The sequence below is a fragment of the Canis aureus genome, chromosome 16, assembly GCF_053574225.1.
Source record: "Canis aureus isolate CA01 chromosome 16, VMU_Caureus_v.1.0, whole genome shotgun sequence".
Lineage (NCBI taxonomy): Eukaryota > Metazoa > Chordata > Mammalia > Carnivora > Canidae > Canis > Canis aureus.
Window position 1 is genome coordinate 12,691,661 of NC_135626.1, and position 21,740 is coordinate 12,713,400.

The following is a 21,740-nucleotide window of genomic DNA, read 5'->3' on the forward strand; positions in this document are numbered from 1 at the left end:
TGGCTATCAGCTTCCTTCTGCCTCATGGTGACCCACACACAGACCCTTCAGAGGGGCCATAGCAGGTGCTGGAGGCTATGGACACAGACACTCCCCCAACTCAGGTTGCAACATCCCCATCCCCATCCAGGGAAGAGTTGTCACATGGCCACTCGGGAGCCTCTGGGAGGGACTGCTGGGCCTGCCCTGGGCAGTGGGAGCAGGATGGGGAGGGACAAGAAAATTTGCTGAGAGGACACTCAGAAACCTCCTCCTTCTCTGGGGCAAAGTCCCCCAGGCATACAGCGATTGGTGGGCAGCATCTGGCCCAGGGTGCTGTGGCCAGCAGGCCCCCTGGGGAGACCAGGCCCAAGGGGGAGGGGAAGGAGCATGTGCAGCAGAGCAGCAGGAAGGGACTGACCCTGAGGCACCCACGAACCATGGGCCGGTTGGGATCATTCTCCTGTGGGAGTGGACAGGACGGGCTAGGTCTGCCAATCCAGGTAGGGTGGACAGTGGGCCAGGCAGCACTGTGACCTGGGGATGGGTCCTGACACCCTGCCCCCACCCCATCTGCCCAACTTGCAGATGGAAGTGCAACACCCTCCACTGTTACTACCCAGCACTGAGGCTGAGGCTGCTGGGAGCTCTGCCGGGCCCAGCCCTGCCCTGAATCCGGATCTGAACTGGATGACCCCAGAGCTGAGGCCCTTCCCACCCACCTGGTGCAAAGGGCTTCCCTCCCACTATCTGATGGGGTAGGGACCACCACAGTGAGGTCTGCAGAACTCGGGGCTGACTTCCCGAGGGGCCTCCAGGCCAAGCTGCCAGAGCCCCAGCATCCTGCCCCGCCTCGCCCCAGGTAGGCAGTGTGCAGCGTCTGCTGGTGGAAGTCGTGCACGCAGAGCCTGAGCCCAGCCCTGCAACACACCTGGCCTGGCTCAGGGCCCATCCAGGGAGAAACCCCACTGTAAGAGGGCTGGGCTGGGGCCCTGGAGCCCTGGCCCCAGGCAATAGCAGCACCTAGGGCTGTACAGGTACCCCTCTGGGGCCTCCGCTCCTGGGTAAACATTAATGGGGCCCAGAGCACAGCAGGTCATGTGTGTGCCCAGCAGATCTTTGACCGGCACTTGCTTCCGCCCTGTGTCTCCTCCCCGCAGGCGCCCCCTTACTCCCCTCACAGGTAGGAGCTTCTAGAACCAGGTGGGGGCCCGGGGACACCAGGACCAGGGCTGGGTGACCTCCTGGCGCAGGGCACAGGACCCACCCTAAGCCTCCCCAAGCTGAGAATGAAAATCAGAAGGGAGGGGTGACCTGGGCCCTGGACCCTGGGGACTGAGAGGGAACTGGGGGAGAAGACTAGACCCAGAGGGTTGAAGAGAGCTGGGGTGGGGGCACCCAAGCCCCTTGCCCTGCCCCCATCACTGGGGGTGTGGCCCTTATCAAGGGGAAACGTCACCGTTTGGTATCAAATGCCAAAGTCTAAACTGGGACCATCTGCAGTGTCCCTGATGACACCTGATAGGAAGCTCCCTGGGTTCCCAGCGCCTAACCACTTCCGGCACCCAGCACCCTGTGCCCTGGGCCACCCACCAAGTCTTCTTCCAGCCAGGACCAGCGAGGGAGCCAGGGAGCCAGGGCCCCCTCGATTCTGCTCCCCGAAATTGGACTGGGCTCGCCTGACAGCTGCCTGAGGTTACTGTGACCATCCCCCTGTACATGGAGGAGACAGGAAGTCACCAAGGCCAGCAGGGAGTGGGGAGGGAAGACAGATCTCAGGTTAGAGGACCCCAGGACCTGGCGGGGCAGCAGGAGGACACACGTCTGACCTGACTTTCCCCCCACCAGATCCAGGCTTGGGTCTGGGTCTGTCCCTGCCAGAAATCCATGCCGAATTCCCTCACGGGTGGCCAGGTCCCCTCCCATACTCTGGACACAGTTGGCCTGGTGGACCGGAGTCTGGGAAATGCAGGTACCAGGAGCCCCAGGGCAGCAGGCCTCAGCCTGCCCCTCTGCCTACCCATCCAGCCCCTGATCCATTGACCCATTTAAGTGGGGAGGGGTTCCTGCAGAGCCCAGGGCGGCTTGTGATGATTCTGGTCAGGGCCAGACAAGCTGGAGGCCCCCTTCCTCTCTGTTCCCTGTTTCTGCCTCTTGCCCCAAGCCCCTATACCATAGGCCCCTCCACCCCCTTTGGCCCCCACCTGGGAGTATCCTTGGCCCTACTTCACCTTGGCTCGTGCAGGGACCTCCGGTTCTGCCCCAGTCTTGGAAGAGGGGGAAATGGACCCCTGGGACCTCCCTCAGCCAAAGGACACTGGCCAATCCTGGAAAGGTAGGTTTGGAGGTGCTGGGTAACTGGGCAAACAGGGCTCCAACTCCCCAGGGTCTGAGTGTGGAGATGGTCCTTGGGGAGGGACAGAAGGGAAGAGGTTTGCCTCACAGGCTACATAGAAACCTACTTAGCAGGCCACCCCCTCAGGGGCCCTGGTCCTTCAGCTCAGCTGCCTGCCCTGTCTGGAGATGAGAGCCACCCCACCCACTCTGCTCCTCCTCCTCCCTCCTAATGATCATTAGGTTTCTGGGAGGTCCTAGGGGCGGTCTGCTGGGCCATTTTCTACAAAGGAACAGAGGAGGGACCCAGAGCCCGCCATGGGGGACAAGGAGGCTGACCCAGACCCTGCCCTGGAGGGAGACAGGAACAGGACTTCGAGGGGTACCAGGCAGGGCAGGGCTGGGTGAGGGCTGGCTAAGCACAGCCCTGCCCTGTGTTCTCAGAGCTCAGCGTGGCCGGCAGGGTACTCCGGGTGGTCATTGGCTTCCTCAAGGCCTGTGGGCTCCTAGGCAACCTCTATCTTTTCATCTGCTCCCTGGACATCCTCAGCTCCGCCTTCCAGCTGCTGAGCAGTGAGTGCCCAAGGGTCTGGGGGTGGGGCGGGCAGCCAGCCCTGCACAGCCTCAGTGAACCTCCTGTGGACACAGGCAAAATGGCTGGAGACATCTTTAAGGACAACGTGGTGCTGTCCAACCCTGTGGCTGGACTGGTCATTGGTGTGCTGGTCACAGTTCTCGTGCAGAGCTCTAGCACATCCTCCTCCATCGTGGTCAGCATGGTGGCCTCCAAGTGTGAGTGCCCTCCCTCCCATCCTGGGCTGGTGGTGGTGGGTGGGCAGAACACAAGAGGCTGATGCAGCACCCCTACAGTGCTTACTGTCCAGGCCTGTGTGCCCATCATAATGGGCGTCAACGTGGGCACTTCCATCACCAGCACCCTGGTCTCGATGGCACAGTCAGGGGACCGGGATGAGTTTCGGAGGTGAGTGGGGGGAGGGGAGGGCCAGGGGCTGCAAGCGAGGCCACAGCCGGGGCCACTAACCACTCTGCTCCACGCGGCAGGGCCTTTGGTGGCTCGGCCGTACACAGCATCTTCAACTGGCTCACCGTGCTGATCCTGCTGCCCCTGGAGAGCGCCACAGCCCTGCTGGAGAGGCTCAGCGCTCTGGCTCTGGGTGCCACCAGCCTGGAGCCCGGGGGTCAGGCACCCGACATCCTCAAGGTGCTGACAAAGCCTCTCACACACCTCATCGTGCAGGTGAGGAAGGCTGCTGCCCTCCAGAGGCCCTTTGCACCCCGAGCACTGTGGGAGTGGGGGGGAGGTAGTGCCCCGGGTTCTACCCTGAGCCCAGGGCCGAGGGCATAGTGGGCTGGGCTGTGGGCATCAGAGTCCCAACCGAGCCCTGAGGGTCCAGTACATGGTCACGATCCCTCTGTCCCCCAGCTGGACACTGATATGATTGCAAGCAGTGCTTCAGGCAACGCCACCAACGGCAGTCTCATTAAGCGATGGTGCGGCACCCGGGAGGTGATGGTGAGGTGCCTCTGACCCCCGATCTCTGACCTGCGGAATTACTCGTGCCGCCGGCTCTGAGCCCATCCTGAGCCTGCCCTGCCTCCCCAGACTTCGGGGAACAGCAGCGACTGTGGAGCGACCATCTCCGGCCCTTGCCCCGAGAGCAACAGCTCTACGGTGGTGGAGCAGCTGCCCTGTGAGGCCCCGCCCCTCCCTCAGCCACGCCCTGGGCTCACCCCTCCCACCCCCGCCCCGCCCCCGGCTCACCGGCCCCGCCCCGCCCCCAGGCCACCACCTGTTTGTGGGGACTGAGCTCACAGACCTGGCTGTGGGCTTCATCTTGCTGGCCGCCTCCCTGCTTCTGCTCTGCACCTGCCTCGTCCTCATCGTCAAGCTGCTCAACTCTGTGCTGCGCGGCCGCGTTGCCCAGGCTGTGAGGAAGGTCATCAACGCTGGTGCGGCCAGACTGGGGACCTGGGGGTGAAGGCGGGGAGGGGGGCGGGCAGAGGGTGATCCAACCCTCCCCCCCTGCAGACTTCCCCTTCCCGTTCAGCTGGCTCAGCGGCTACCTGGCCATCCTCGTGGGCGCCGGCCTGACCTTCGTGCTCCAGAGCAGCAGCGTCTTCACCGCGGCGATCGTGCCCCTCATGGGTGAGTGCAGAGGGGGCCCCCAGGGCCCTGGGGCAGGGGATGAGGACTTGGCCCTGGTGGAGACCCCCGGCTCCCGCAGGGGTTGGTGTGATCAGCTTGGAGCGGGCCTACCCCCTCTTCCTGGGCTCCAACATTGGCACCACCACCACAGCCCTGCTGGCTGCCCTGGCCAGTCCTGCGGACATGCTGCTCAGTGCGCTCCAGGTACCACCCTCCCTCACCTCTCCCTGCCCTCCGGCCTTCCCGCTCCACCCCAGGCCTGTGGTTTCCCCCTGGGCTCAGCCCCCTCCTGTCCAGTCCTGTAGCCTGGTTGGCACTCGCTGTCCTGGGACCCACATCGGCTGCCAGGTCAGACCTGCAGCCCCACCTCCTGGAACCCTGGGGATCCTGTGGACATCTCTTGGACCCCCAGCCCTGCTCTTCCTCCCCTGGGACCAGGTCATTTCAAGGATACTATGGCCTCGGGGTGCCTGCTCTTCCTTCCTGGAAGCCCCTGCCCAACCTCCCTCGAGGAATCCCTGTCCTCAGCCCCACCCCGTGCTGTGTTCCTTCAAGGGATCTCAAGCCCCCCTATCCCACCACCTCTCGGATGCACCCTCCCCCCCCACCCCCACCCCCGCACCTAAACCCAACAGGTCCCTACCTGGACGGCATGCCATCTTCCTGCCAAAGCCCTACCACACCTGTGCCGGGTGCTCCCAGCTGCCCTTGCCCAAGACCACAATTCTGCCTCCAGGATGCCTCCCTCTGGTCTCCTAGCTCTGTGGCCCACACTCAGTCCCGTTTAGCCCTGCTAAGTCTCTCTCTAAGTCACCCTTGCTGCAGTCCACTGCCCTGGCTCTGCTTTTGCTTTCCCTCCTCCACTGCCTCTGCCAAGATGCCCAGACAGGCACAGCTCCTGAAAGCCCAGATCTTGCTGGGCTTCTGCCCACAAGCCCTCCCTACCACCCACCTGGATTTTTGCCTCTTCTCTGTCTACTCAGACCCTCTCAGTGCAGGGCCCTGGTCCACCCCCTCCAGGAAGCCCTCCGACTGCACCTTCCACACCGACTTCTCAAGGCCAGCAGCCCCCAGAGTGGGCTATGTTCCCTGCACGTGTGGCCATGCACCTCCTCCCCACAGGAGCCAGGCCAGAGTCCAGGGCTGGGTGGCCAAGCCCACTTGTGGATAAGCAGGAGTGAGGTCACTAAGCATGAGGTGTGGGCAAGCTAAGCCAGCACAGGAGAGCAGGTCCGGGAGGCCACTGGTGATGTAGCTAGCACACTGGGATGCTAGACTGGGATCCCACCCCGTAAGTGTGTGGAGGGGGGAGTGGGGCGCTACTAGAGGAGCATACCCATACCCTGCTGGAATCTGCCCTTCTAAGGGGACCCCTTGAGAACACAGGGACCTCAAACAGGCTTCCGACTTAGTATCCTTTTTGTTGGGGTAGGGGGTGGCTATGGGTCGGAGGAGGAAGAGCAGGTGTCCTGAGTAGCCAAAGGGGACCTGTGTGCCCTAGGACCCGGGCTCCTAACCCTGCCTGCCCTCTGGACTTCTAGGTTGCCCTCATCCACTTCTTTTTCAATCTGGCTGGCATCCTGCTGTGGTATGTGGTGCCTGTCCTGCGGTTGCCCATCCCGCTGGCCAAGCGCTTCGGGGATCTGACTGCCAACTACCGCTGGGTGGCCATTGCCTATTTGCTGCTCAGCTTCCTGCTGCTGCCCCTGGCTGCCTTTGGGCTCTCCCTGGCAGGGAGCACGGTGCTGGCTGCAGTCGGGGGACCCCTGGTGGGGCTGCTGCTCCTCATCGTCCTGGTCAATGTCCTGCAGCGGCACCGGCCAGCCTGGCTGCCCCGCCACCTCAGGTCCTGGGCCTGGCTCCCCATCTGGCTCCGTTCTCTGGAGCCCTGGGACCGCCTGGTGAGCAGCTGCTGCCCTTGCAAGGTCTGCAGCCCCCCTCAGGCCGCTGCCAAGGAGGCCCACTGCTATGAGAACCCTGAGGTCCTGGCCTCCCAGCAGTTGTGAAGGGCGGGCATTCCCACTTCACTGGCTCCTGGGTACCCCGGGGGATCCAGTAGCAGAAGACTTGAGTCACCTGGTTTGCCTACTTTGCAAATAAACAAGGCTATGACTCAGGTGTGAGTGGTCTGCACTCCCCTTACTACAGAGGGCCCCTGATCGTGCTCCAGGGTGAACTGGAGGTGAACCAGCTCTGGCTGTCCCCCAGGTGACACTTGGGACCCTCTACAGCCCGTGTGGGTGTGGGCACACACCTAATCCCAGAGTCCCAGGCTGTAACTCTGTTTCCCTCCTGAGCCTCTGGGGACCAAGTGGTGGCCAGTCTGGAGCATAGAGACATTCCTCAGAAAGAATCTGTGGCTGGACATAGCTGGGACTGTTGGGTGAAGGATGGAGGAGTGGCCGGCTCCCACGCCCCACCACCCCTGAGTATGCACCCTGGGAGCCAGGTGCCGGCAGCTCCTCCGAGAGCCAGCCTCATGGTTCCTGCAGGTGCCCAGGGCCTGAGGAGAGGATGAGCAAGGACCAGGAGGCCCCAGACCCCCACTCCCATACTGCCCCCCACGATGGGCAGGGCACAGGGCAGTGTCTGAGTAAGCAAAGGCTCAGGGATGCTGTGGCCCAGGGGACCAGGTGCCCAGTGCCCCTTCCTCCCCCTTTGCCTGCTCCCCACATGACCCACCTCCTGGTGGGTCCTGCCCGCACCTGGAGCCCCTGCCAGCATGCCACCCAAACCCCTTGGCTGTGAGGATTGTGAAGGTCAGCGGGCAGAGGGAGAGGCCGAGCACTGTCCCTCCACCTGGGGCTGGGGGTGCACCCCCCAGGGGGCTCCTGCCCTCCCCCCCCGCTCCTCCCCTGAGGGGCACATGCCCACAGAGTAGAGGTAGAGGTAACATGGGTAGGAGTCTGGCCTGCTCCAGCTCTTCCAGTGCTGCTATAGGCAGTCACCTCCTCCTTGTCTGGCACTGCCTCCCGGGGCCCTCCAGGTTTGCCCACCCAGCCCCAGTGTGGGGAGAGTGAATGCTCAGCAAGAACAGACCTGGGGAGCCTCAGGGCCAACGCATAAACGGTCCTGACTTTCCACTCCCCTCAGAACTCCCAGCCCTCATTCCCCTCTGCCCCCCATGTCCTCTGTCCCCCCCACCACCAAGCTTCCAGGCCTCTGAAGCCTGGGGTTCGCTGCTCACCAATGGAGGTAGCTTCCTGTTCTGGGGCTCTTGGGAGCAAGACTGGGGGCGGGCTCATACGTTCCAGCTTGTCCCCCACCCCCAAACCGCCTTCTGTGACCACAGGACACTCCCAGGGGTGGACATCAGCCTTCTGGGCCCTCTGAGCTGGGCTGGACCTGGCTAGTGCCCTGGGGAGACGCGTGCAGGAGCTCTCCCTCCCCGTGGTGGGGACATGGAGGGAGGGGGGGAAGCACCGCAGGCACCCCTCCTTCCGGGGCGGGTGAGGCTGCCCACAAAGGCTGACTGCGGGTCCTTTGAGGCCATGGACGAGTGTCTGCCTGCCGCCCCTGGCTGGCAGTAACGCACCCTCCCGCTGGGACCATGGCCACCGGTAAACAGAGCCTCCATTTGTGGATGCCTCCAACAGCTGCAGGCTGGGGCGGGGTGTGGGGGGGGCAGGCGCCCAGCTCTCCCACAGCCCTGCCCAGGCCTCCGCATCCCTCCTGGCCACAGACCCACCCTGTGACCAAGCCCTCCTGCCCCACACAGCCCCACTTCTCCACAAGGAGGCAGGAACAGCCTGGGCTCAGGGTGGGGGGGTCTGCAGGGCCTCCCCCACAAGCCTGTATAGCAGCTACCACCATGGTCCTTGGGCTCATGCCTGAGGGCCACAGGGAGACTTCGTGGTCTTGCTCTCAGTGTCTACCTCCTGGGGTCATGGTGGACAACCCGGTGTCTCTGAGCTCTAGGGCTCACACCTGGGCAGAAACACAGCCTCTGGTTTGTTGTTTACAAAGTAGGGGTGGCACACTGAAACGTGGGCACAGGCGGCAGGAAGCGGGGCCGGGGATCTCAGGCCCCACAGCTTGGGGCAAGGGGGTGCGGGGGGGGGGGGCAGAGAAGCCTTTGACAAACTCCAAGAGCAGCCCTCCTGGACTCACTGGGGAACCTCTGAGCTGCTCCCTTCCTCCGTGGATCTCTGGATGTATGACTGCGGCAGAGCCGGGCCCAGCCCACGGCTGCCTGGGCAACTGAGCGAGTCTACGGGGCCTGAGGGAACCCTGTGCGCACCTCGCCCGGCAGCCGGGTCCACCTTCCCGCACAGGCCGTGCTGACTCACCCTCCGGCCACTGCAGTCCTGGAGGAGCACAGCTGCAGACCACTGTGGGCCCGAGAACCCTGGGCTCTAGCCAGCACGCCGCCTGCTCCTACTTTCCCGCACACGTTCGCGGTCGCGGTTGCCGCATGCCGCAGTTCCGAGCACCTGGGAGACAAGCCAGGGACGGGGTAGCGGCTCGCGGGCAAAACCAGAGTCTAGGGAGGCGCGGGCGGCCACGGCTGACGCAGGGCTGCCCTTCGGGAGTTTAAGAGGGTCTAAGAACAGACTGCGAGTGCCCTTTTGAAAGACGGACCGCAAGTGCGACCACATGTTATATAACTGTGTTTCCTTGTAGACTTCCCTCAAGCACTGGGGAAACGCAAAAGCACTTGTCAGTGCAGGCGTGGCTGGGGCAGCGGGGCCCAGGGATCGGGGTCAGGGGCCCGCCCGCGTCTCCACGCAGCTCTGCGTGCTCCCGGGGCCGAGGCTCCCGGCAACCGGCGCGGCGCAGCGCCGTCTCCACAACAAGAGCGCGGCGACAGGGAGGGCCCCCGGGACGGCGGCCCCACGTGCTCCCTCACCTGACCGCGACCGGGCGGGCGAGCACGCGGACCGAGGACGGCGGCGGGGCACCTACCCCCCTGTGCCCCCGGCCCCGCGTCAGGCCACCCCCCATCCCCTGGCTCCCGCAGCGCCCCCGCTCCCGCGCCGGCCCGTCGTTGGGTTCCTTAAGGCCACCGGGGCTGCAGAGCCGCCCCGCCCTCCGCACCAGCCCGCGGGCCCTCCCCCGGAGGCCCCACCCCCCACGCCCGCGCGCGTCCCCGCGGCACTGCGGCGGTTACCAAGACGCCGGCCCTCGGTCGGCGGGCTCTGCGGGGACAGCCAATGAGGGGGCAAATCAATCATTTGAAATACCCAATGGGCAGAGCACTGCAGCTCGAGGGCGGGGGTTCTGATAGGGAGAGCGAAGGCCGAGGCGGACCAATAAAGAGCGAGCGGCGTTGGGAAGGTGGGCGTTAGGCGGACGGATCGGCGGGGAGCGCAGCCAATCAAGCCGGGACGCCTGCCAGCCTCGTTCTGGCGGTCCAATAGGAGACGGGCGGGGGCGGGCACGGCGGCTATATAAGCGTTGGCGGAGCGTCGGTTGTAGCAGTCTGCGCGCCCGTTCCTCGGCTTCTGCGTTCGTCCTTCCGCCCGCGCCGCCGCCGCCGCCGCCATGAGGGAGATCGTGCACCTGCAGGCCGGCCAGTGCGGCAACCAGATCGGCGCCAAGGTGGGCAGGGGGGCTCCTGGGGCCCGGCGCGGGTCTCCCGGGCGGATGGGCGGGCGGCCGAGAAGATGGCGGCCGTAGGCGAGCGGGTGGGCGGGCGGCCCCCCGCATTGCGGGCCCCCGCTGGGTCGGGGCCGGGGTGGCGGCGTGGGCCCCCGGGGACGGACCTGGGCAGGCGGCGGCGGCGGCCGCGGCGTGGGGGGAGGGGAGGGCCGCGCCCATCCGGGGCGGGGCTGGCTCTGCCGGCGTGACTCAGCCCGGGCCCGGCCCGCCTGCGTCCCTCACAGTTCTGGGAGGTGATCAGCGACGAGCATGGCATCGATCCTACCGGCACTTACCATGGCGACAGCGATCTGCAGCTGGAGCGGATCAACGTGTACTACAACGAGGCCACCGGTGAGACACCACGCCCCTTCCTCAACTACTTCTGCGTCCCCTCGGCTCTCCGCTCGCTCACGTCCCCCTCTCTCCCCCTAGGTGGCAAGTATGTGCCCCGCGCTGTGCTCGTGGACCTAGAGCCCGGCACCATGGACTCCGTGCGCTCGGGACCCTTCGGGCAAATATTCAGGCCAGACAACTTCGTTTTCGGTGAGCTGCGGGATGGGGGCTGGGCAGCGGCATGATAGCCAGGACGGCTCAAAGGTCAAGGGGTGCCCAAGGTCGCAGCCGGCAGCACCGCAGAGCTGAGGTCGTGATCCATTCTGCCGCTGGAGTGGAAGCTAGGGCCTCTGGACACCCTCCTCCCCTGTGTGGAGTCTCTGAATCTCCTCCTAAAGCGGCTTTGGGAGGAAGGCCCAGCTGTTCACCCGCAGGGAAGGAGCCAGCAGATGTAATCTCCCTGCTGTAACGTTGAGTTGGGAGGCAGGGGAGGCCTGCCTTGCAGTGCTTTGCAGTGCTCTGTTCTTGAGAATTGGCGGGGGTGGACTGTGGGGAGGAGAGGATTTAAAGGTGTGTTGACCCTAACTTAAGTTTTAAAGGGGCCGGTCGTTGCTTTATCAGATTTGGGGTCCGTTTGCTGTACATGCAGATCAAGCCGTGTGTGTCCCGTCACACCGTGTTATTTGGGCTTTTTGGCATGGGTGACCAGTGGTGACCACATGCCCGGCAGAGAGTGACTGGCTGCCTTCTTACAGGTCAGAGTGGTGCTGGGAACAACTGGGCCAAGGGGCACTACACAGAAGGCGCAGAGCTGGTGGACTCGGTGCTGGATGTCGTGAGGAAGGAGGCTGAAAGCTGTGACTGCCTGCAGGGCTTCCAGCTGACCCACTCCCTGGGTGGGGGGACTGGGTCTGGGATGGGGACCCTCCTCATCAGCAAGATCCGGGAGGAGTACCCAGACAGGATCATGAACACATTCAGTGTGGTACCCTCGCCCAAGGTATCGGACACGGTGGTGGAGCCCTATAACGCCACCCTCTCGGTCCACCAGCTGGTAGAAAACACAGACGAAACCTATTGCATTGATAACGAGGCTCTCTATGATATCTGCTTCAGAACCCTAAAACTGACCACACCTACCTATGGGGACCTCAACCACCTGGTGTCTGCCACCATGAGTGGGGTCACCACCTGCCTGCGCTTTCCTGGCCAGCTCAATGCTGACCTGCGCAAGCTGGCTGTCAATATGGTCCCCTTCCCCCGCCTGCACTTCTTCATGCCCGGCTTCGCCCCACTGACCAGCCGAGGTAGCCAGCAGTACCGGGCCCTGACGGTGCCCGAGCTCACCCAGCAGATGTTTGATGCTAAGAACATGATGGCTGCCTGTGACCCCCGCCATGGCCGCTACCTGACTGTGGCTGCAGTATTCAGGGGCCGCATGTCCATGAAGGAGGTGGACGAGCAGATGCTGAACGTCCAAAACAAGAACAGCAGCTACTTTGTCGAGTGGATCCCCAACAACGTGAAAACAGCTGTCTGTGACATCCCACCCCGGGGGCTAAAGATGTCTGCTACCTTCATCGGCAACAGCACAGCCATCCAGGAGCTGTTCAAGCGCATCTCAGAGCAGTTCACGGCCATGTTCCGGCGCAAGGCCTTCTTACACTGGTACACGGGTGAGGGCATGGACGAGATGGAGTTCACAGAGGCCGAGAGCAACATGAATGACCTGGTGTCTGAGTACCAGCAGTACCAGGATGCCACGGCCGAGGAGGAGGGGGAGTTCGAGGAGGAGGCGGAGGAGGAGGTGGCCTAGAGCTGATACCTGGTAAAGCGCGTGGAAGCTGTGTGAACTCTTTATTCGCTCACAACCTGTTCTCTGATAGCCGTGTCTCTGTGTGCACTCGCTCTTTTTCCTGTCTGGACGTCACATGCTGTACAGATGCCACCATTAAAGCATTTTCATAGTGTCTGGTGTTGCCTCTCCATTTCCTTCTGATAGGCCCTGCGGGTACTGTTGCCAAATGTCATTGCGTAGTTGTCTTGCATGGCTACAAGGGACAGTGTGCAGCTGAGCCCCTGGCCTTGCCACATGCCCAGAGTAGGGGTTAGCACAGGCTTCACAGGAGCTGGGGTTGCCCTGGGCACCTGCTTCCTGCCCAGCTTGACCATGAAGCTCTGGAGGGCCACTATGGTCTGGGGGTACAGCATGGGCAGAGGGGATCCCAGGCACCCAACTCTTTCCCCAGAGTGGCCTGGTCCCTGTGACCTTATCTAGGAGGTGGATGAGGGAGTGATCCACTGTGTACTCACATGGTATGAACCCCATGTAGAAAGGGATCAGGCCCTGGCTGCTATAGATGGTGTTGCTGGGCCAGTGTGTTCTGGGCAGCCTCTCACCCAGGGCACAGATGGGGTTTCTGAAGAGGAACTGTGGAAACAGGTGCTGACACAACCTGCCTTCCCCAGCTCATAAAGGTAGGTCGTGGTGAGGACTGGGCAGCTGTTCTGATCTGTGGTTAAGGCTTGGGGTGGGGGGGGTCTTACCCACTCCCCACAGTGTTCCAGAGCAGGGAACTTTGGCCCGACTAGAGAACCGAGGTGGGTGCAGAGGAGCGGGGGAGCCTCTGGCTTCCCTCCAGGGAAGCTAGCTGAGCCTTAGCTGTGCTCCTACCTGCCCTGAGGCAGATGCCACTGTGCAGACCACGCTGGGCATTTGGGAACAGGCCCCGGTGTGGTGGTGTCCTACCTGGTTCTTGTCAAATTCATCCATAGCCTGTGTGACACCCTCGCGGTAATTGACCCCCATCACCCAGGCAAACTGAGGGACGAAGCCAGCGTAGCCTAGGGGAGGGAAGTGGTCAGGGTCCTACCCCAGGTCCCTTCCCATCTCCGCTAGGTGTACCCACACTCTAGGCAACAGTGGGCAGGGCCGGGGCAAGCCCTCCTCACTTGCTCTCCCTCATCCTCCTGGGCCCCTGGAGCCTTGCTGGACTATGTTTGGGGGTGGTGAGTTCACACTCAGACCCCGGGCTCCCACCTGAGATGGCCTTGCGTTGGATAAGGTTGGGGTGGTCCAGCTGGGGCAGCCTGTGGAACCTGCCCACATCCAGGGTCTCCTGCTGGTGAGCTGGGGGTGGGTGGTACTCCTTCCTGCAATGGTACAGCTGGGGTGGGAAGGGTCAAGTCACTGCCTCAGCGGCCCCACTGGGCCCAGCTGGGGTGAGGCTTAGTCCCAGCACCTCTCCCAGTTACCTGGTCCTGCCCAGGGGCCTCGTGGACAGGGGAGGTGCCTCGCAGGCCTGGGTGTCCAAAGTTTCTGGAGTCCCCCTTCCTGCCTGGTGGGCACGGGGGATAGGGGGGGTAGGGCATGAAGCCCGCAGGCAGCAGGACCTGCCTGGATATATTCTCTACTCCTGGTGGCCCCTTCTGAGCGTCTACCTCCTGGGGTGGGAACCGGCCTAGGATCTCAAACTTCTTGTAGGGCTTCATACCTGTACGGACAGGGTGGGTATGAGTGACAACAGGCAGGAGGGTGAACTGGGGCAGGCAAGGCTGGTGGGTGGGCGGCTTACCGGTGTAGTGGGGGATGTAGGGCTCAGTCAGGTCACGGCAGGGGATTGAAGGTGGCTTGGGCTTGCTGAAGTCCTCAATGAATTTGGGCTCGGATATTGGGGACAGCACAGAGCAGGAGCTCTTCTGCACACCAGGGTCTGTGAGCAGCTGAGCAGTGGTGCGCCCATAGGTGTTCCCCACCTGGTAGCGCAGTTGCGGATAGAAGCCAGCATAGCTGTGGAGGGAAGAGGTAGAGTAGGTGGGGCCCCTGTGAGCAGGGTGTGGACGCGGCCTGCTGGCCATAGGCAAAGTACCTGACCTCACCTACAGAATGGTGGTCCTGGGACACCTGCCTTCTGAGGTGCACGGGGCTTGAATGGGAGGCACGAAGCAAGCACTGAGAACAGGCCTGGCCCAGAACAGATGCACGGTCGTCCTTACCGCCAGATTGCCTTCTACTTTCTTCCCAGCTGGCCTCAGGCAAGGAGGCTGAGGATGAGGGGACAGGGGTCTCTGCCCCCCTCAAGCGCTTACGGGGATGGTGACTGGGTCCAGGCCTGGACCGTGGCACAGCCCAACCTACAAAGGTGGTCCCTCTGGGCATTGCAGGAACTTGGCCTGGACTTTTGCCACCCATGAGGCCAGGAGCCAACTGTATGGGACCAGGATTTGAGAGGCAGGTGGGAGGGCTGCTGGTAGGAGGTAATGGCTGAGGTGTCATTTATTATTTTTTTTTAAAGATTTTATTTGGGCAGCCCGGTGGCTCAGCGGTTTAGTGCCGCCTTTGGCCCAGGGCCTGATCCTGGAGTCCCCAGATCGAGTCCCACGTTGGGCTCCCTGCATGGAGCCTGCTTCTCCCTCTGCCTGTCTCTCTCTCTCTCTCTCTGTGTTTCTCATGAATAAATAAATAAAATATTTTAAAAAATAAAGATTTTATTTATTCATGAGAGACAGGAGACAGAGAGAGAGAGAGAGAGAAGGAGGTGGAGACATAGGCAGAGAGAGAAGCAGGCTCCATGCAGGAAGCCCGATGTGGGACTCCATCCCAGGACTCTGGGATCACACCCAGAGCCAAAGGCAGACACTGAACCACTGAGCCACCCAGGCATCCCATCATTTACAGACAGAAGGGGGGGGTAGCGGTGGGGCCTGCATGATCACCCAGGCAGTGCAAATTGTTTTCTTTTTTTTTTTTTTTTTTTTTTTTTTTTTTTCAAATTGTTTTCTTTTGAAAAACCTGCCAAAGCAAATGTGGAATTACTACTTTGAGAGATAAGCAGGGCTGGAGCGCAAAGGGCAGGGGTCGTCTTCTGTGTCACCTGGCCTTGCGTTTCCCCCAGAACTACTGTGAAGAGCTGGGTTAGCCTCCCTTCCAGCCTTCCTTCCTGCCCTTGGGTGTGTGTGTGTGTGTGTGTGCACGTAGGTGTACTCATACACTTCCCATGGGGCTCGTTTTAGTTCAGCCTCTATGTTAGGGGTACCCAACCTGGCAGGCCTGGTGCCCCCACCATCCGCCTGCTCCAGTGGCTTAGGTCTTGAAGACATGTGGCACCCCCTCTGGGGCATCTGGGGTTTATCCTGCTGCTGGGCCGTCCCCCTGTTTCTGCTCATCACAGGCCTGTTGGCCATCGGGTGGGGCTCTTGGTGCAGTGCTGGCAGGGAGGGCACCCTGCCCTAGCGTCCAGACCTGGCCCTGCTCCCCCAGCCTCCTCCCCCGCTCCCCCAGCCTCACCCAGGGATGTAATGAGGTTCTGGCGTGAAGAGACCGTGTTTCTGAGTAGCTGTCATCTTGTCTCAACAGCACCTTTGATGGCTCCAGCCCCTTTCAGCGTCTGACTCCCTTCCCTGAGAGGAGTTCCCGTTGCCTGGAAACCATTGTGAAGGGGCCTGCCATTGTTGGGGCCTTCCTGGTCCAGGACCCTTCCTTAACCCTGTGAGTGCTCCCATTTTACAGGTGGAACACCCAGGCCCAGACAGGCAGCACTCTGAGGGCCTCAGAGCTCAGAGCAGGGGACAGCCATGTTGGCCTTGCCAGGAAGCGTGGGGTGGCATTGAGCCTGGACTCTTGCTACCCCCAGGAGGCCAGTAGCCAACTGAAAGGTAGCTTCCCCACCTGAGCCCCTTCCTCAGACCAGAGGCCCTGGAAGCTTCTCAGGCATCATGGGAGGCCTCATTGGGGAGGTGTCTAAGCTCTGTTGGGACTCTGTCCTGGAGAGTCTTTCTGCTGGAACTGAGGTCTGTTTTCCATCTTAACACCTGATTTTATTATTATTTTTTTTGTATGGGAATGACTTTCTAACGATAAAAACAAACATTGAAGGAAAAAATGAGCAGATTCTATTACGCGTCAAAAAAAAAAAACACGACAGATACTCAAAGGCAGACTACAAGCTGGGAAAAAAGATTGCAACAAGTGTTAGGGAGAGATACACTATCAGTGTCAAAACTTCACAGAAACAAGACCAATTAACACCATGGTAGAGAAATCCACATCATGTGAGCGTCTTAAGAACCCACGGGCAGGAAGCACAGGGACACAAGGTTGACATACGCCAATGATGGAGGTGTTGGATGCCCCCCGAAAACAGCTGGTGAGTATGTGTCCAGTCCTCAGTGGACGTCACGTACTTGGACAGGGCTCTTCACTCATAAGCACCTACCAGAAGGAAATGATGGACATCGACCTGAGGACACCTGTGCCATGTCAGCCATCAGAGTAAGACTTGTTATAGGGAGAGATCAGGGCTACAGAGAGTGACAAGGACTTGGCTACCAAAGCTGCACCTGCAGCCACATCAGTGATGCCCTTGGAGAACACTCTGTGGCAAGGGAGGGGGCCCAGAGCACAGACCGGAAGCCCCTCACCCTAATGAAACATGTGTGTCACAAAGCAAGTTTCCCTCTGTCTCTCCATCCACCCATCTGGAGTTCCTCCGGAGGCCAGAGTCAGTTCTGGATGGGAGGGATCTGGAGAGAAAGAGACTTGGTTGGGGTGGGGTGGGCCTGGAGGATGGGACGTTTTCGAATGGGCCCTGTCTGTGTGGATTAGGTCAGGACCAGGGCTAGGACTGGCAGGCTGGTGAGTGGCAGAGGGCATAGCAAGGGCCCTGGTGCCCAGTGGGCTCTGTCATTTGGGCTTATGATTCCTTCACGTTTCCACCTGGGTAGCCCTTTCATCTGTGACACCTTACAGCCTCTGGGATTCTCCTAAGTGGAAAACAGGCCTCCATACCTCAGCCCTGCCTGGACCCCCAGGCAGCTCCAGTCCCAAGACCCTCTGGTCAGCATGGTCCACCCAGAACCACCTTCCAATACTTTGCTTTTCTAAAGGGTGGGTTTCCAGCAGGAGCTCCGCCCCCTCCAGGGAGTTTCCTTGGACCCATCCCCACCTCTGCCCCACTCTCCTCATTCTGGATGGCCCTGCACAGCTGGGCACCCCATAGCAGCCACTCTTCTCATTCCTGTGCAGAGGCCTCAGTCCTCCCAAAGCCCTGCTCAAGTGGACCCTGGCCCTCCAGAGGACCCCAGATTCTAAGAGAGGAGAGGGGTTGGGATAAAGAAGGGGAGAAGAGGCCAAGCCAGAAGTCACTGGGGGATGTGAGGGGTCCTCTTGGCCGAGGCTGACACCACAGCGACCCATCCCACAGGCCAGGGGTGGGGGACCCCTTGTAACAGCTCCTCCCAGGGCTGGACAATGCACCTTTCCCAGGGAGTCCCCGGCAACCGAGGCAGGGGGTGCCCATGACTGGCTAGTGAGGTCACAGAGCTCTGAGGTGTCCCTTGGGAAGGGAGCCAGATACTTTGACAATGAATTTTGACCAGAAAGCTGTGAAATTCCTGGCAAATTTTTACATCAATGGAGGCCAACACTGGACCCATGGCCCCCTGAGGCAGAGGCCACTTGTGCCAGCCCAGTAACTTCCCAGGGGGCTGGGTGCGCTGGAGGGGCAGCTCAGATGGGGTGGCCTCTGGGCTGGCCGTACAGCGCTGCTCTGTCTCCCTGGCAGGCCCAAGGCCACTGTACTGTTGTGGGCTCCCCAGCCAGAGGCCGCCTGGGAGGCCATGTGGCCCATAGGAGTGCAGGAGCTCCAGGCCCACTGCAGGGTGCCGGTGGGGCCCGTCCACTTCCACGAGTGCCCTCCTATCTGCACCCAGGACCTGAGGGAGCTGTGTGAGTCAGGGTCCTGCTGGCGGGTGGGGAGGCGTCTGCTGAGTCCCCAGGCCCAGAGCTTGCTTCCTGCCAGGGCTGGAGCGACGTCCACCCATCGTGACCGACCTGCAGGTCCCCGGTCCCACCAAGTACCGGGTGCCCAACGCTTCCGCCCGCGAGTGCTCCCCACACCCCTGCTTCAGCATCGGCCGCCGGCACCCCGGCCGCGGTGCGTGCCCCTCCCTGAGCCCCCAGCCGCCCGCCCCGTGTCCCGGGAGCGGGGCCCCCCGGCCGCCAGCCTGCGCTCCCTCCCCAACCAAGCCGCTGCTCCAGCAGAGGGCGGTGGTCGCAGGGCGTGGCAGACCCTGTGGTTCCAAAGCGAAAGCCCCTTCACACAGAAGGCTGATTTCAACCAGGAGCAAAAGGTGGAGGGGTCAGCCCCGCACGTCCCTGGAGGGGCTCGGGGCGGGGCCCGGAGGGCTGGAGGAGGCGGTGCGACCTGGGGGCGGGGCTGAAGGAGGGGCTCGGGGGCGGGGCGGGGTCGGGGCGGGGTCTGCAGGGGGTTGGAGGAGGGGGCCCGGGACCCGCGGAAAGGCAGCCTGGTAGGGGCTGGCGGGGCCTGCAGCAGCCTCTCTCCCAGTAGTGGCCATCGCCCGCGGATTACCGGCCGCTCAGCCGGCCTGCCTGCCCGGCCTTCAGCTTTGGGGGTCCCCGCCCCGCCTCCAAGGCCCTTGAGGCCCCCTCCGGCCGGGGGTTGCTGCGGACTGAGGGTGCGGGGATCCGTGCCCAGCCGCCGCTTGCCCCGGAGGCCAGGAAGCTCCCCAGCCCTAGCCCCAACACCTACAACATCTTTCCTGGCTGCCGTCTGCGGAGCCCCCGCCCCCCCGCCTTCTCCATGAGCCGCTCACCTGCGTTCACCGCCTGGGTCACCTCCGGTAAGGAGGCCTCTGAGGGAGGAGGCCAGGCCAGGGGCGGGGGTGCGGGCTCCGCCCGTTGGCAGCTGGGAGCTGTGCGGCAGCTGGCTCCCACCCTGTCTCTGCAGCCCGCTCTCCCGGTCCGGCTGCCTACCACGTGGAGGATTGCTATGACTCGCGCTTCCCCTCAGCGCCTGGAGTGGTGATCCAGGGTGTCCGAAGATCCAAGCGCCACGACACAGGACCCTTCTGCACGTTGTAGCACCTGCTGGGCACAGCCCTGGGCTCCCTGGGGGCCTTCCCAGGCCTCCCTGTGGAACTCTGGGCCTCCAACCTGGCCTTCTGACTCCTTGGGCACCTTTGATCCACCCTTCTGGCTGGCTAACCCTTCTGTGAGCCGTGGACATCGAGAGGGTCCCAGCTGGAAGCCCCCACCTGCCCACTCCCTTGCCATACAGAGATGCTGTTGGTTCTTCCCAACTCTGTTGTGTGCCTGACTGGTGAGCTGTCCCACAGATGTAGGCTGCTGCCAACCTGCCATGTTTGGCTTTCCTTGGCCAGGGGTCTCCCTCTGCTTCCCCCTTGGTGCTCTCCTTTCTAGGGTGAGTAGGGTGGCAGCCTGGGACTTCCTGGCTGGGGACAGAATGGGAGGGGGCCCTGTGGGCAATACAGGACACCCCCACCTAGCTGTGCTACCCTGGGGACTGGTCCAGCTGCCATCTTGAGGTGAGGTCAGCCTGCCCAGTCACTGGGAAGAGCCCAGAGGACCAGCTTGTCAGGGCCTGGCCGCACTTCTTCAGCTCCTGCCCAAGGGACCTATGAACTTGCCCGGGGCCATGCAGGTCATGCCACAGCCAACAGACTTCCTGGGCCTTCACTTGCTAGGGCCCTGTCCCTACCCACAGCAACACCCTGCCTTTCTACCCAGGGGTTGTCACCAAGATTGTCTCCCTCCAGGGGCCGCACATGCAGTTTGGTGGTGGCTCCTATCACTGCACCAGTTCCTCCAGAGGTCCTCCCTGGGCCACCCATATCCTGGGCCAGAGCTTGACCCCTTCAAAAAGGCAGTGAGTGCCACAACACCTGCTGTGGTGTGGACATCATCCCATTCTGCAGGGAGGCCAAGGCCCAGGGAGTCTGAGTGTAATGTACTGTGACCTCTTCTAGGGCTGAACCACTGGGGGGGGTCGAGCTCCAGCACCCCTGGGAACCAGAGCAGTGGCATGGCAGATGGCCGTCCTTAGGTCTTGGGCTGATCAGCTCAGCCTCAGCCAGCAGGCAACAGAGACAAAGCTGTAGAAGCCTTGTCCTTGGGGGCTTGGCTCATGGGGAAAGGGGGTGGGGAGCAGGAGCTCTGCTCACAGTGGCCCCGCTAGCAACTCCTAGGGCTCCAAGTCAGGAGTGGGACCAGCAGGAAGGATGGAGCAAACCCCTCCAGCTGGGCTGACAAAGGAGGACTTCCTGGAGGAGTCAGTGGCAGAAGTGACTTTTAAAGATGATCAAGGGCAGCCCTGGTGGCCCAGCAGTTTAGCACTGCCTTTAGCCCAGGGCGTGATCCTGAAGACCCAGGATCGAGTCCCATGTCGGGCTCCCTGCATGGAACTTGCTTCTCCCTCTGCCTGTGTCTTTGCCTCTCTCTCTCCTTCTCTCTCTGTGTGTCTGTCATGAATAAATAAATACAAATCTTAAAAAAAAAAAAAATAAAGATGACGAAGAGTTTGCCAGCCGGTAGGAAGGGAATTTCTGGCAGGATAAACCTCAGAAGCCAAGGCACACAATAAGGGTGTGATGTTTGGTGTGGCCAAACTTGGGAGGATACAGGGCTGTTTGGATGGAAGGGGGTGAGCTGGTGAGGTGAGAGGCTGCAGAGGGCTGAATGCTGGGTCCAGGGGCTTGCACACTCAGCAATGAGGAGCCCGTGGATGGTGCAGACCAGGCAGTGCCCACTGACCGTGTAGGAGCTTCTTGCACGGCAAGGGATAGGGGGCACCATGAAACCTCAGATTTGAGTTCGTGGTGTGCCAGGATGCATAGGTCAACCCGAGGGCCTACCACCTTGGATTAGCTTGGGGGTTTGGTGCTCACGGGGGTGAAAGAGGGTGCCTGTCCTAGGTCACGATTCCACGTTGTCCCCAGGTCTCTGCTAGGCGCTTCTGGAAGCACACTTAAGAGTTTAGTTTTCACAACACCCCTGTGCTGTGAGCTTCATTCTGTCCCCGTCCCTGTCCCAGTTCCGGGGGAGAGAGGATTGAGCATCTGGTGAGGCCCCAGGGCAGGGAGCCTCATTTTCTTGAAGCAAAAAAATACTCTCAGTGTCAGAGGCTGCTGTGAGGTAAGCCACAGGATTTTTCGTGATCCTGGAGACCTGGGATCGAGTCCCACATCGGGCTCCCTGCATGGAGTCTGCTTCTCCCTTTGCCTGTGTCTCTGCCTCTCTGTGTGTCTCTCATGAATAAATAAATAAAATCTTTAAAAAAATTTTAAAGTATACTTGGTCAAAATGATTAGTTTTGAAATTCATAAAGGAGGCCTAGCCCGCGGGCAGCACCCCCTCCGCGGTTCCCCCATCCCCAGGTGCTCCGCAGCACCCTGCTATGCCCCCTCAGAAGAACCTTATCTAGAGGGTAAGCTCACAGGCCGCGCAAGCCGCGGGGCAGGGGGAGCCACCGGGGGGTCTGGGGGCGGGGCCCTCGTCCACAGCCCGCTCTCCGGAACCTCTGCGCCG

General features: G+C 61.8%; 4 protein-coding genes across 7 annotated transcripts; 3 read left to right on the forward strand and 1 right to left on the reverse strand.

Moving 5' to 3' along the window:
- The first annotated feature begins 77 nt into the window (after positions 1–77).
- On the forward strand, positions 78–6,596 carry SLC34A3 (solute carrier family 34 member 3). Of its 4 annotated transcripts, XM_077851542.1 has the most exons (13): positions 350–482; positions 1,828–1,951; positions 2,225–2,314; positions 2,758–2,886; positions 2,962–3,105; positions 3,184–3,295; positions 3,376–3,571; positions 3,758–3,847; positions 3,938–4,025; positions 4,117–4,284; positions 4,364–4,480; positions 4,560–4,684; positions 6,022–6,596. In XM_077851542.1, exons 1-13 carry the CDS (start codon positions 420–422, stop codon positions 6,484–6,486), a joined length of 1,911 nt encoding a protein of 636 aa, XP_077707668.1. In that variant the 5' UTR covers positions 350–419; the 3' UTR covers positions 6,487–6,596. The 4 variants fall into 4 exon arrangements, 2 of the variants coding, with proteins under 2 accessions (XP_077707668.1, XP_077707669.1); XR_013354040.1 differs by lacking the exon at positions 4,560–4,684 and having other exon boundaries at positions 78–482; positions 4,117–4,271; positions 6,022–6,161; XR_013354039.1 differs by lacking the exon at positions 6,022–6,596 and having other exon boundaries at positions 78–482; positions 4,117–4,271.
- Positions 6,597–9,862: 3,266 nt separating this feature from the next.
- On the forward strand, positions 9,863–12,366 carry TUBB4B (tubulin beta 4B class IVb). Its single transcript, XM_077851556.1, has 4 exons — positions 9,863–10,021; positions 10,306–10,414; positions 10,496–10,606; positions 11,152–12,366. The coding sequence occupies exons 1-4, from the start codon at positions 9,965–9,967 to the stop codon at positions 12,210–12,212; spliced, it is 1,338 nt and encodes a 445-aa protein (XP_077707682.1). The 5' UTR covers positions 9,863–9,964; the 3' UTR covers positions 12,213–12,366.
- Positions 11,161–17,618, reverse strand: CIMIP2A (ciliary microtubule inner protein 2A). Its single transcript, XM_077851559.1, has 10 exons — positions 17,341–17,618; positions 16,817–16,918; positions 16,503–16,607; positions 15,684–15,816; positions 13,972–14,186; positions 13,652–13,890; positions 13,437–13,563; positions 13,146–13,240; positions 12,710–12,827; positions 11,161–12,447 (listed from the first exon to the last, which is right to left on the reverse strand). The coding sequence occupies exons 4-10, from the start codon at positions 15,737–15,739 to the stop codon at positions 12,359–12,361; spliced, it is 939 nt and encodes a 312-aa protein (XP_077707685.1). The 5' UTR covers positions 15,740–15,816; positions 16,503–16,607; positions 16,817–16,918; positions 17,341–17,618; the 3' UTR covers positions 11,161–12,358.
- Positions 16,409–21,531, forward strand: STPG3 (sperm-tail PG-rich repeat containing 3). The gene is given in 6 exon segments (XM_077851560.1): positions 16,409–17,865; positions 17,959–18,122; positions 18,196–18,330; positions 18,438–18,526; positions 18,745–19,026; positions 19,109–21,531. Coding segments are annotated over 6 exon segments (1,188 nt in total). The 5' UTR covers positions 16,409–17,758; the 3' UTR covers positions 19,520–21,531.
- The last annotated feature ends 209 nt before the right edge of the window (positions 21,532–21,740 follow it).